The sequence below is a fragment of the Girardinichthys multiradiatus genome, chromosome 19, assembly GCF_021462225.1.
Source record: "Girardinichthys multiradiatus isolate DD_20200921_A chromosome 19, DD_fGirMul_XY1, whole genome shotgun sequence".
NCBI lineage: Eukaryota > Metazoa > Chordata > Actinopteri > Cyprinodontiformes > Goodeidae > Girardinichthys > Girardinichthys multiradiatus.
In genome coordinates this window covers 6,542,058-6,553,494 of record NC_061811.1, presented here as the reverse complement: position 1 = coordinate 6,553,494, position 11,437 = coordinate 6,542,058, and the positions used below count along the sequence as shown (strand labels likewise).

Sequence of the window (11,437 nt, the reverse complement as noted above, 5' to 3'; positions counted from 1 at the left end):
TGAATAGATGTACTCACATTAAAGTTTTAATTTCTCTGCATTTTTCACAGTGAAGTCACGGTTTTGTAATGAAAGCCACTGCACTTGATGGCCATTATGAGCCTGCATGTTTAGTCCTGGGCTGATTGTCTTTGTCTGCAGATAAAAAGTTCAGTCACTCTGCTATTAACTTGAATTCACTGCAGTCTCATCTGGTATATTAAAACCTAACAGGGCTGTTTCTGGTGAATCCCTCCGGACGTCGTCTGCACAGCATGGCAGGAAAGATCTCTGCATCCCAGCTTCGTGTCGACAGAGAAACTAAATTCATTTCAAGCTCTCTAATAGACTCTGGATGGACGTCAGTAGGGATTGACTTGCACATAGTACAACTCAAGAATAATCCCAGCATATATGGTGTACACATTCATCTCATTAAATTAAAATATAATCGAAAAGTGAAAAATAAATATTGATTATAGATTCGTTAAATATTTGAAGTGTTTATTTCTGTTAATTTTGCTGATGACAGTTCAAGGAACTATAAACTGTAATATCTGTGATAAAGTGATATGTGCTTCAGTTTAAAACATTTAAGTTAACTTTTTATGTTCAATTCAATTCAGTTTATTTATATAGATCCAATTCACAACACATGTCATCTCAAGGCACTTCACAAAAGTCAGGTTCATACATTCCAATTAATCCTAACCATTGAACAGTGCAGTCAGATTCAGTTATTTATTCAAATTGGATAAAACGTTTTTCTGGAAAGCCAGCAGATTACATCCAGTCAGTGACTTGCAGCATTCACTCCTCCTGGATGAGCATGTAGAGACAGTGGACAGTCACTGGCGTTGACTTTGCAGCAATCCCTCATACTGAGCATGCATGTAGCGACAGTGGAGAGGAAAACTCCCTTTTAACAGGAAGAAACCTCCAGCAGAACCAGAACCAGGCTCAGTGTGAGCGGCCTTCTGCCACACCGACTGGAGGTTTGAGAGAACAGAGCAGAGACACAAAGAGAACAAAGTAGTAGTCCTTTCTATGGGAAGGAAAAGTAAATGTTAATGGATGTAGCTCCTTTAGTCGTTTCACCTAGAAAGAAAGAACAGATAAACTCTGAGCCAGTTTTCAAGGTTAGAGTCTGAAAGAGAGCACATAGAGTTAGTCACAGTAGAAGCTCAGTCAATCGCCATGTCTAGGAGAGAGAAAGGGTTAAACACCGAAAGACAGGGCTATGAAGATCATTGGTAGAAGGGTGAGCATTACGTTGTTGCCAGCAGAAGCTTGGACGATGCCCCTCTCCAGAAAGGTGTCACAGGTAGACACAGAGCCAGGCCAGGTGTAGCTTCTAGGAAGAGAAAAGAGAGAACAAGGTTAAAAGCTAAAATAACAGCAAATAATGCAAAATTGGAAAGTAGTGCGAGAATGTAGCAAAGAGGGTGAAAGTGGTCATTATGTCCTCCAGCAGCCTAAACCTATAGCAGCATAACTACAGAGATAGTTTCAGTTCAGATTATTTAAACGGCGCCTATTTACAACAATGTCGTCTCAAGGCACCCCACAAAGGGTCCCACTGATGGTCATTGTTATACTAAAAACCACAACGATTGGGATACCTCTCTCTGTCAGACTAATTATAACCATTGAAAAAGAGAAGGGGTCATACAGGTAGCAGAAATGGAGGGTGTGTTTGCACCTCAACCATAACTGAGCTGGTTTAGGCTAAACTAAATCCAAATGTTACTGACATTTGGATTTATGAGACATAACAAAGACATGAATTTTAAAAGTTTGATTTTTGTCTATAAATATCCTAATAACGCAAAAACAGCATGCAGTACTTGCTTTCATCATTCAAATGTTTTATTGAATGCACAATGTACAAACAGATATGAACACAATTAAACAATTTTGGTACACCACTTGATCTTGTCGCTGATAACCTCATGGTGACTGTGATACAACAATACTCTGATTAAACTGACATTTAAAATAACATTGAAAGAATCACAAGAACATCATCAAATCATCTTGTTATTTTGTACTAATTATTCCCACCAGAAAGTACTCAGAAAATCCAGTATCTAAAACCAATCTCATTTAGTATCTCAAAGCATCATCTAAAAATTGCTAAAACTGGTTCTTACAAATATTTGACATAGTCACAGGCTGTTTCTGACTCAAACTATTTAACAACAAGGCAAAAAGCTTCACAAATCCATACTTCATAAAATACCTTTTTTTTACTATAACCTTTACTATAAGAGTGAGCTAATTTATGAGTGAGATTATTTTACACGTTTTCTCATCTCCAATATGGATCCGAGGTAATATTAGATAGTAATTATTTTTTCCCTTCTCTGGCAGATTCATGTTCTGATGAGAGGAGAAAAAGTTGGATTTTGCACATTTTCGTTTGATAACATTTAACAACTGACTTCATATACATCCATGTCTGTCTTACTTGTCATTTCTGGACATGAGTGGCATGCAGGGCAAACCGTTTGCTCCTGGCGGGACGGGCAGGTCGGACATCTTGGTCGTTTGAAGCTGAACAACAGCGCGACGCCTCCCAGCACTTGTAAACAGGAACCCAGCCACCCGAAGTAGAGCGATCCAGCTGGGTTCAGGCTGAGCTGTGGGAACCTGGGGTTGCTGAGTCCTTGACTGGGATCCACCCCCAGTCTTCTGAGGTTGTGGGTGTATACCCCCAATCCAGTCAGGCTCAGAAGGCCAGCAGTCACCACAAGGAGTCCACCTGAAGCTGCTACCCTCCTCAGAGGTAGGTCTGTCCAGCATCGGACGCCGATGCAAGCCAGAACAATGCCGATGCCACACAGGAACAAGGATGTAAGCACCAGGCCTTGAACCAGCCGAACCCGAGCATCTCTTTGATATGGACCAGCTACAGGCCAGCACTGCTTCAGCTCTGACTGCTCCACCTGTAAGCAGCTCTCCCACAGGCCATCAGAACGCAGCAGGAGCAAGGCCTCCACTGACCCGGACCTGACACCCAGCCCTTGACCCTTTGCTCCTGATCGAAGAAGAGATCCCGTCCCTCCAATGTTCAGACGAGCCTGTCCCTCCCGCCACTGAGGGGTGATGGCAGCAGTAAAGACAAGGACAAGTCCCAGAGGTGCAAAGACAATCCCCATCACCATGGAGGCTGGAGTTTGCATCATTTGTGCTAAAAATGATTTTCTGGGAAAAAACTCTCAAGACATGCAACTACTGAATAAAAAAGATTAAAACAACACTGAATATGGAATGAGAATTTTCCCAAAAACACATAAAGCAGATGATCTGGTTGTTAGTTCAGAGGGATGCAGCTTGCTTGGGACAACTCCAGTTGAAATATGTGGATCAACTCTGAAAAAGTAAAACAACACAGTCATGATAATAAATGCACAGTTGAACCCAGATGTTTATATACACTTTATAAAAAACACAACCTTTTTTGTCATTTTTTGACAAAATCAAATCTAACAGTTTTCTTTTGTTGTCTGTTAGGATCTGCTGTTTTATCTCAGGCTACTGCAGAGGGGCCCTCCCAAGCCTGGAATGAAAAGACAAATGTGTGTTGCATTTTTAACATCCCTAATTAATTAATTTCAGGGTGAAAATAACCCAGGCTGAATAAGGCGGTTGACAGACTGAGTTTTACATTAACTGTAATGAGGTTTGTTCTTAGAAGCCCCTCTTATCACCCTCATAAAACAGTGCAGATTGGTTTATTGCACACCTGGACCTGGTCAATTCAACTGAGTTACAGAGAGATTCGATCCGACAGCCACAGAAGCAGGAGGCAGGTAAAAAACAAGTCTTTCCTCAAGAAGAACTCAGGCTACCAAAAACTGAAAATAAAATAGTAGAAGAAGAGAAAATTAAGGGGGAGGAAACAGCTTCTTTTCAAATGAAAAGAAAGGTAGGTAGCATAACTAAGCTAACACACAGTTTGAACTAATATCAGTGGCAGGTGTGTCTGACTGAAGGCAGCACATTAGCACTTTATTTTAACAACTTAGATTTATTTCTAACATAAATTCATCAACGTTATTACAGCCAATCATTTGCCATTTGCATATCACGGATCTCGCAGTAATAAGTCATTGGAATTTTCCATTGATCAATCATGGCATTTTTAGTGTCAGAGGATTCTCATGATTGTTAGGACGTCACTGGCACCATGCTGTCTGAAAAAGGGAATGAAATAGACTTTAAAAATTGTATTGTTTGTTTAAAAAAAATCTCATTATTCTACGGAGGGTTAAATGAAACAAAAAGTTAAATATTACAACTTTAAGGCTATAATGGAGAATGAATAAGGCTAATGATCATTAGAGCTATCGTTGTTGGATTTGACCGTGCAATGCCCTGTGGGGGTTATTTAATCATGAAAAAGGGCTGCATTGCAATCATTACATAATTATTAAAAAAGTGTAGTATGATTTAATGTCGGAAAGTGAGAAACAATTGTTTTCATACAGTTTTTGCAAACGTGTGTTTTCAGCTGCAAGTTCCTCTGTGAGGCCTGTAAAAAAAACTAAATAGTTTTTTTTAAATAAACTAGCTTGTAACAAATGCAAACTTGACCAACACAAAGGTCAGAAAAAGAAAAAGTCTCATACCTCTTTATAGAAACTCTCCTCTCATTTCGCTGCAGATTCTAAGTGTCTGGGTGGGAGAGAAAGATTAAGTTAGACAAAGATAATCAAAACTGAGAGCTGAAGACTTTACAAAGGTCTGAAGAGAAGCAAAAACAGGCAGGTCAATGCCTGAATCTGTTGCTAGGATACAATAACCTGGCCAGCCTCAATGTGACAGCTGTGAATGTGGAGCTCTATTAATGAGACGACCTTGCTGGATCTCTCTCCATGCGGCTGTGTGTGCAAACGCACTTCCTGGTCATGTTTCTGCGTGGATGCACAGGAGGGTGCTGTTTTCTAAAAGTCTGACGAGTAAAAGCGAGGCGTGACCTTGGTTGAAATCTGTTAGTTTGGTAATCATGTAAGGTCTGAGTTTGAGTTAACTTTTGGACAACAACACCTGACACTGCAGACACAGTCAGTACAGTTTTATGTCAAATAAATGCCATTTTCAGAAATATCAAGACAACAGGAAGGAGCACAATAGTACTGAAAGGGCTGGGACAAACCTGTGATTTGTGTTGACGCCTCGAGTAAACTTTAAAGAGGGAGCTGCAGATGTTCTTATAAATTATTTTCAGCAAAGTGGGCTTCATGTTTAAAGTGGATGTACAGTTGAACATTTATCATTTTGTAGTTACGCAAGTTGTGCAGCAACTGTTCAAAACATTTCATTGTAACAATAGCAGTAATGAAATATGAGACAAAACATAAACTGCCTAAATATCTGGTTACAGCGTTTTGCAAAGAAATTTTACGTTACAACCACAAACTTCAATGCATTCTACTAGGATTTTATGCGATTGGCCAACAAAAATTGTATTCAGAAGTAACCTAATTACACATAGAATCTAAAGTAGTGGAGAAATTTAAAGGAGGGTTAGTTACAAAGCAATATATGAGGCTCTGAACATTTCACAGAGCTCCGTTCAACCTCTTGAAAACTGAAACAGTAACTGCAGACCTACTAAGACATGGCCAGGCAAGGAGAGCATTCATCAGAGAACCAGCCAATATGCTCTGGAGGAGATGCACAGATCCATGGCTCAGGTAAGAGAATCTGCTGACAGAAAAACTATCAGATGCGCACTCTACAAATCTAGCCTTTATGGAGTGGCAAAGAAACGCTGTCATTGCAAGACAGCCACAGGGACTCCTGTTGAAGATTTGCCACAAGCCAAGTAGGGTATACAGGTCCTTCTCAAAATATTAGCATATTGTGATAATGTTCATTATTTTCCATTATGTCATGATGAAAATTTAACATTAATATATTTTAGATTCATTGCACACTAACTGAAATATTTCAGGTCTTTTATTGTCTTAATACGGATGATTTTGGCATACAACTCATGAAAACCCAAAATTCCTATCTCACAAAATTAGCATATCATTAAAAGGGTCTCTAAACGAGCTATGAACCTAATCATCTGAATCAACGAGTTAACTCTAAACACCTGCAAAAGATTCCTGAGGCCTTTAAAACTCCCAGCCTGGTTCATCACTCAAAACCCCAATCATGGGTAAGACTGCCGACCTGACTGCTGTCCAGAAGGCCACTATTGACACCCTCAAGCAAGAGGGTAAGACACAGAAAGAAATTTCTGAACGAATAGGCTGTTCCCAGAGTGCTGTATCAAAGCACCTCAGTGGGAAGTCTGTGGGAAGGAAAAAGTGTGGCAGAAAACGCTGCACAACGAGAAGAGGTGACCGGACCCTGAGGAAGATTGTGGAGAAGGGCCGATTCCAGACCTTGGGGGACCTGCGGAAGCAGTGGACTGAGTCTGGAGTAGAAACATCCAGAGCCACCGTGCACAGGCGTGTGCAGGAAATGGGCTACAGGTGCCGCATTCCCCAGGTCAAGCCACTTTTGAACCAGAAACAGCAGCAGAAGCGCCTGACCTGGGCTACAGAGAAGCAGCACTGGACTGTTGCTCAGTGGTCCAAAGTACTTTTTTCGGATGAAAGCAAATTCTGCATGTCATTCGGAAATCAAGGTGCCAGAGTCTGGAGGAAGACTGGGGAGAAGGAAATGCCAAAATGCCAGAAGTCCAGTGTCAAGTACCCACAGTCAGTGATGGTCTGGGGTGCTGTGCCAGCTGCTGGTGTTGGTCCACTGTGTTTTATCAAGGGCAGGGTCAATGCAGCTAGCTATCAGGAGATTTTGGGGCACTTCATGCTTCCATCTGCTGAAAAGCTTTATGGAGATGAAGATTTCATTTTTCAGCACGACCTGGCACCTGCTCACAGTGCCAAAACCACTGGTAAATGGTTTACTGCCCATGGTATCACTGTGCTCAATTGGCCTGCCAACTCTCCTGACTTGAACCCCATAGAGAATCTGTGGGATATTGTGAAGAGAACGTTGAGAGACTCAAGACCCAACACTCTGGATGAGCTAAAGGCCGCTATCGAAGCATCCTGGGCCTCCATAAGACCTCAGCAGTGCCACAGGCTGATTGCCTCCATGCCACGCCGCATTGAAGCAGTCATTTCTGCCAAAGGATTCCCGACCAAGTATTGAGTGCATAACTGTACATGATTATTTGAAGGTTGACGTTTTTTGTGTTAAAAACACTTTTCTTTTATTGGTCGAATGAAATATGCTAATTTTGTGAGATAGGAATTTTGGGTTTTCATGAGTTGTATGCCAAAATCATCCGTATTAAGACAATAAAGGACCTGAAATATTTCAGTTAGTGTGCAATGAATCTAAAATATATGAATGTTAAATTTTCATCATTACATTATGGAAAATAATGAACTTTATCACAATATGCTAATATTTTGAGAAGGACCTGTACAACAAACGTGGAGGAAGGTGACAAGGTCAGATGAGATCAAAATCAAATATTTTGGCCTAGATGCAAAATGTGTGGAGAGAAACTAATGCTGTGCATCGTCCTGAACACCCCACCCATATGGTAGAGCATAGGGGTGACAGCATCATCCTGTGGGGATGCTTTTCTTCAACAGGAACAGGGAAGCTGTTTAGAGTTGATGGGAAGATGGTTGGAGCTTCACCCTCTAGAAAACAACCCTAAACATACAGCCAGAGCTACGTTGGAGTGGCTTACATCAGAGCATATTCACGTGTTAGAATGGCCCAGTCAAAGTCCAGAACTAAACCCAAGTGGGATCTGTAGACTTGAAAATTTGTGTTTATAGACAATCTCAAACCAATCTGACTGATCTGGAGTTTTGTTTTTGCCAAAAATAGGTGGGCAAAAATGTCTCTTTCTACATGGGTCCGAATGCATGATATTTGTGGTTGTGAGATGACAAAATGTAAAAAAGCTTAAGTTAATTTTGCAAGGAACTGTAAATTACAGATATCAAACTATATTCCAGATGTAAAACTAACTCGAAATTTAAAATAAAGAGCAGAGTGGATAAAATGTAAATAGGCTGTGTCTGCTATTTCTGGTGCACAGTCTGTTCTTTCAGTGTTGAAAGGTATTATGCTCTTCATATCTGTTGGCACAAAAGTACAAAGAATATCAGATTTTTTTTTCCCGTTTAAGATTTTATCTTAAATAACCAGCTTTTTTCTGGCACATGCTGTAGTGTTTATCTAGCATGAGATGCCATCAAGAGTTCAGTGTTGAAAATTTCCAACACAACACGTCTGCATGTTGTCAAGGTGGAAATACCCACCACGGCTCAACCGGATTCATCCAGGATTCTGAGCCTGAATGAATCCGGTCATGTTCGGCTTTTTATAAACTTTGCAAACTTGAAAATGTTGCTCTTGAAAATGACTCAGAAGATGTGACGAGGGATGGCTCATGAAGACTGACAGAACGGTTTGCTTTAGTACATCGGAACAAAAGTGGTGACTGTCACATACAAGTGTGCTGTCGTAAAAATAAAAAAAATGTCCTTTTTAATGTTTACTCTTTCGTTTTTGCACGAAGGAATTTTCCAGCTCAGAGTGAAATAATTTATCTTTATCTCCTCTAATCTTTTACCGAAGCTGCATGTAGTCCTCACAAGTGGGATAAAGGCCTTTTATTTTACCTCTATTCTCATTACAAGCAATTATTTATTTTCATTGGAGAGAACGAGCTAGTAAACATGACTTTTGTCATTCTAGCTGTAGGTTGGTCGTTTAGACTTTCCGTTTCTCACTGAGTGCACAATTAACCGAAGTTGATGCAGTAAAATATGTAATTATAACCTTTTAAAGTGATCTCATATAAGAAAAAAATGTTAAAGATGGTCTGTAAAATGTGGAAGAAAACAGCAGAGCAACAGTAAAGGGTTCCGAGCTTTCAGAAGATGGATGGATGGATGGATGGATGGATGGATGGATGGACGGATGGATGGCTTTGTAGAGCAGATTTAGTATGAGTATATTTGCTTTTATCTTTCTTTGTTTATGTTTTTCTTTTTATCTGATTAAATCATTATGAAGTAGATCTTAGTGTGATTAATAATAAAATCAATACTTGATTACGCTAATTGCCAGTTCCCATTGGCCTGCTTATAACCTTTAATTTAACTTTAAGTGTAGTTATTTTGGTGTTCATCCTAAATTAATCTTAATCAATATACAAAATCCGACTGATTCTTACAGACATTTGTTAAATAGACTGGTAAAAAAAAGGGTTAATAATAAATCGATTGCTTGTGTAAATTATTATAGTTTAATGTAGGATATCAATGATAAAGTGTAGCTTCACATGCTTCTTTAGAATAACTTTCATCAATATCTGTATGAACATTTTTGGTCATACCATAATTATTTACTGCTTACTTCTTTGTTTTTCATTTTATTATTTTTGTTGCTTTCCCAGCAGTATCCATAGCTTCATAAATACATACCTGCATCCGTGTGTCATGCTTTATCTTTCCTGTTTTGCAGGTAAGTCTTCAGTGAGCTGACATGGTGGCAAAGACAGAAGATGACAGACATGAGGATCTGACATGCCATAATTTGTCTGCATTAAAAGACTATTTATTATTTCTTGTAAATAGAGCTCAGTTGACACGTGATAGAACAAAACCTGCATTTGTTTTTTTAAAGTTGGAGCTTTTTCATTCTCAATACGCCTATTAGATCCTTCTCAAACCTGCCTGAAAATGCTGCAACTTTGCAGGGTTCCGAGGTTCTTGTTTACTTTAATATAGAAATGACTGAAGGAAACATCTCCATAGAAACTGGTGATGAATGGAAAATCATATGCACCATAGCATTATTAACCATCTACCTGCTTTGTCTCAAAACAGACATGCTTAGAGCAGTTTACAAACATGATCACCCAAATGCAACCAGACGAGTCACTCACCATTCAGGAGAGGTTTCGTGCATCTCACTGCAGACTGCATCGCTGCTCTGGTTTGAATCGCTAACATGATTCTCTCAACAGATGGTGCAGCCACCTTCTAGTTATCTCTGTCATGTCTTCTTTCTGGTCAACCCAAGGCTCCACAGTTTCCCTTCTGCCTTTCTCCTGATTTTATTAGCCGTGATGTCTTCTGTCCTTGTCTGTGTCCCCTCATCCCTGCTACTCCCCCGTCTAACTGCTCTTATGGCTCTCGCTCTCTCTTCCTCTCTGTACCCCTCTCTCTTGCACTAGCTGAAGTAATATCTGTGTAATATGTAGGGCAAAGAGGCTCTTGTGATTACATTTTAATTTATCTGGGTAGAGGTGAAAGAGCTCTGATTCAAGTAACAAAACCTTTAAAAACACCTCATGATTTTCCAGAAGCATACATTTCTTTAACAGTGGCAAAAGAATTCATTTCCTGAACCTCATCATAAAGATCTGAAAAGTGTGGCATGCATATATAAATACCCCTGCCTTCAGTCGTCACTGTATTGAGTCCACCTGTGTGTAATTTAGTCTCAGTTTAAGGATAATTGTTCTGTGATCTCCTTAGATGTTTTTTAGAAAAGACCAATTATGAAATATATATATATAGTTTTTTATGCTGCTAAAGGTGGCAGCATGTTTTTTTTCATTCAAATATATATTTTATAGAGAATTGATTCTTCCATTTAAGGATGAAAATAGATTTTTGGACAAATATTCCCTTTGGTATTGGACGCTGTGCAGCAGGAAGGATTTTTGCTGATACCTTTTTACTTTTGGACATTTGTTTTGATGCATAACCATAGCAACAAGGTGAGAGCAGTTGATTAACATCTCAAAAGCTCACATAAAACATCAACCACAACCCCAATTCCCAGATGAGTTGAAAAGGGGGTAACATGGATGCAAAGCAGGAGCAGAGAGGAGAGAGAAAAGGAGGACGTTCAAACCATCTCTTCCATGAGATCATTGGAAATAAGTTGGATGAACTTCAAGCTCTAACAGGCACCCAGCTAGAGTATTGAGAATGCAGAGACTTGGCTGCAGCATCTCTGTGTCGGGTTTTCTGACCATACAGAAACAGGGAATTATTGAGGAGTATACAGAAGCAACTTCAAGCAAAGTCAAGATAAGAGACAGCAAGGAGGTTTACAAGAAGAAGCTGGAGAGCAAGCTTCAGCAAAATAATTTCAGAGATGTGTGGTCAGGGGTGAAGAAGATCACAGGTTTCAAGCAGAAGCAAAACCAAACAGAAGTCTGGACAGAGCCACTAAATACATTCTTCAATAGGTTCAGTTCAGAAACAAGCTCAGCACCCTCCTCTCCTACTCACAGCCACATAGACATCCCACTCTCCTTAGACTCAAAGCTTTCCTGTCACACCTCAAATGTTTTATCTTCCATCTCAGCCATCGACCCTTCTGCTTCTACTATGTTTGTCTGAAACCAAACCAGAAGATGCTGTTGCTCCCTTTGCCTCCCCTTTCC

General features: G+C 39.9%; 2 protein-coding genes across 3 annotated transcripts in view; one reads left to right on the top strand and one right to left on the bottom strand.

Annotated features, from left to right (window-relative positions):
• Positions 1–471, top strand: part of cnksr1 (connector enhancer of kinase suppressor of Ras 1) — a 43,085-nt gene extending 42,614 nt beyond the window's left edge. For both annotated transcript variants that reach the window (XM_047345346.1, XM_047345345.1), the window contains exon 22: positions 214–471. In XM_047345346.1, coding sequence (XP_047201302.1) covers positions 214–455 — 242 coding nt within the window. In that variant the 3' untranslated portion in view covers positions 456–471. The remainder of the gene's footprint in view (positions 1–213) is intronic.
• Positions 472–1,830: 1,359 nt separating this feature from the next.
• cldn23l (claudin 23-like) lies at positions 1,831–10,199 on the bottom strand. Its single transcript, XM_047393279.1, has 4 exons — positions 9,923–10,199; positions 9,459–9,514; positions 4,614–4,659; positions 1,831–3,354 (listed from the first exon to the last, which is right to left on the bottom strand). Exon 4 carries the CDS (start codon positions 3,165–3,167, stop codon positions 2,412–2,414), a length of 756 nt encoding a protein of 251 aa, XP_047249235.1. The 5' UTR covers positions 3,168–3,354; positions 4,614–4,659; positions 9,459–9,514; positions 9,923–10,199; the 3' UTR covers positions 1,831–2,411.
• Between the last annotated feature and the right edge of the window lie 1,238 nt (positions 10,200–11,437).

What these genes read in the sequence shown, in the direction of transcription:
- cldn23l (XM_047393279.1), bottom strand. Translation starts at nt 3,167, where the DNA reads ATGATGCAAACTCCAGCCTCCATGGTGATGGGGATTGTCTTTGCACCT.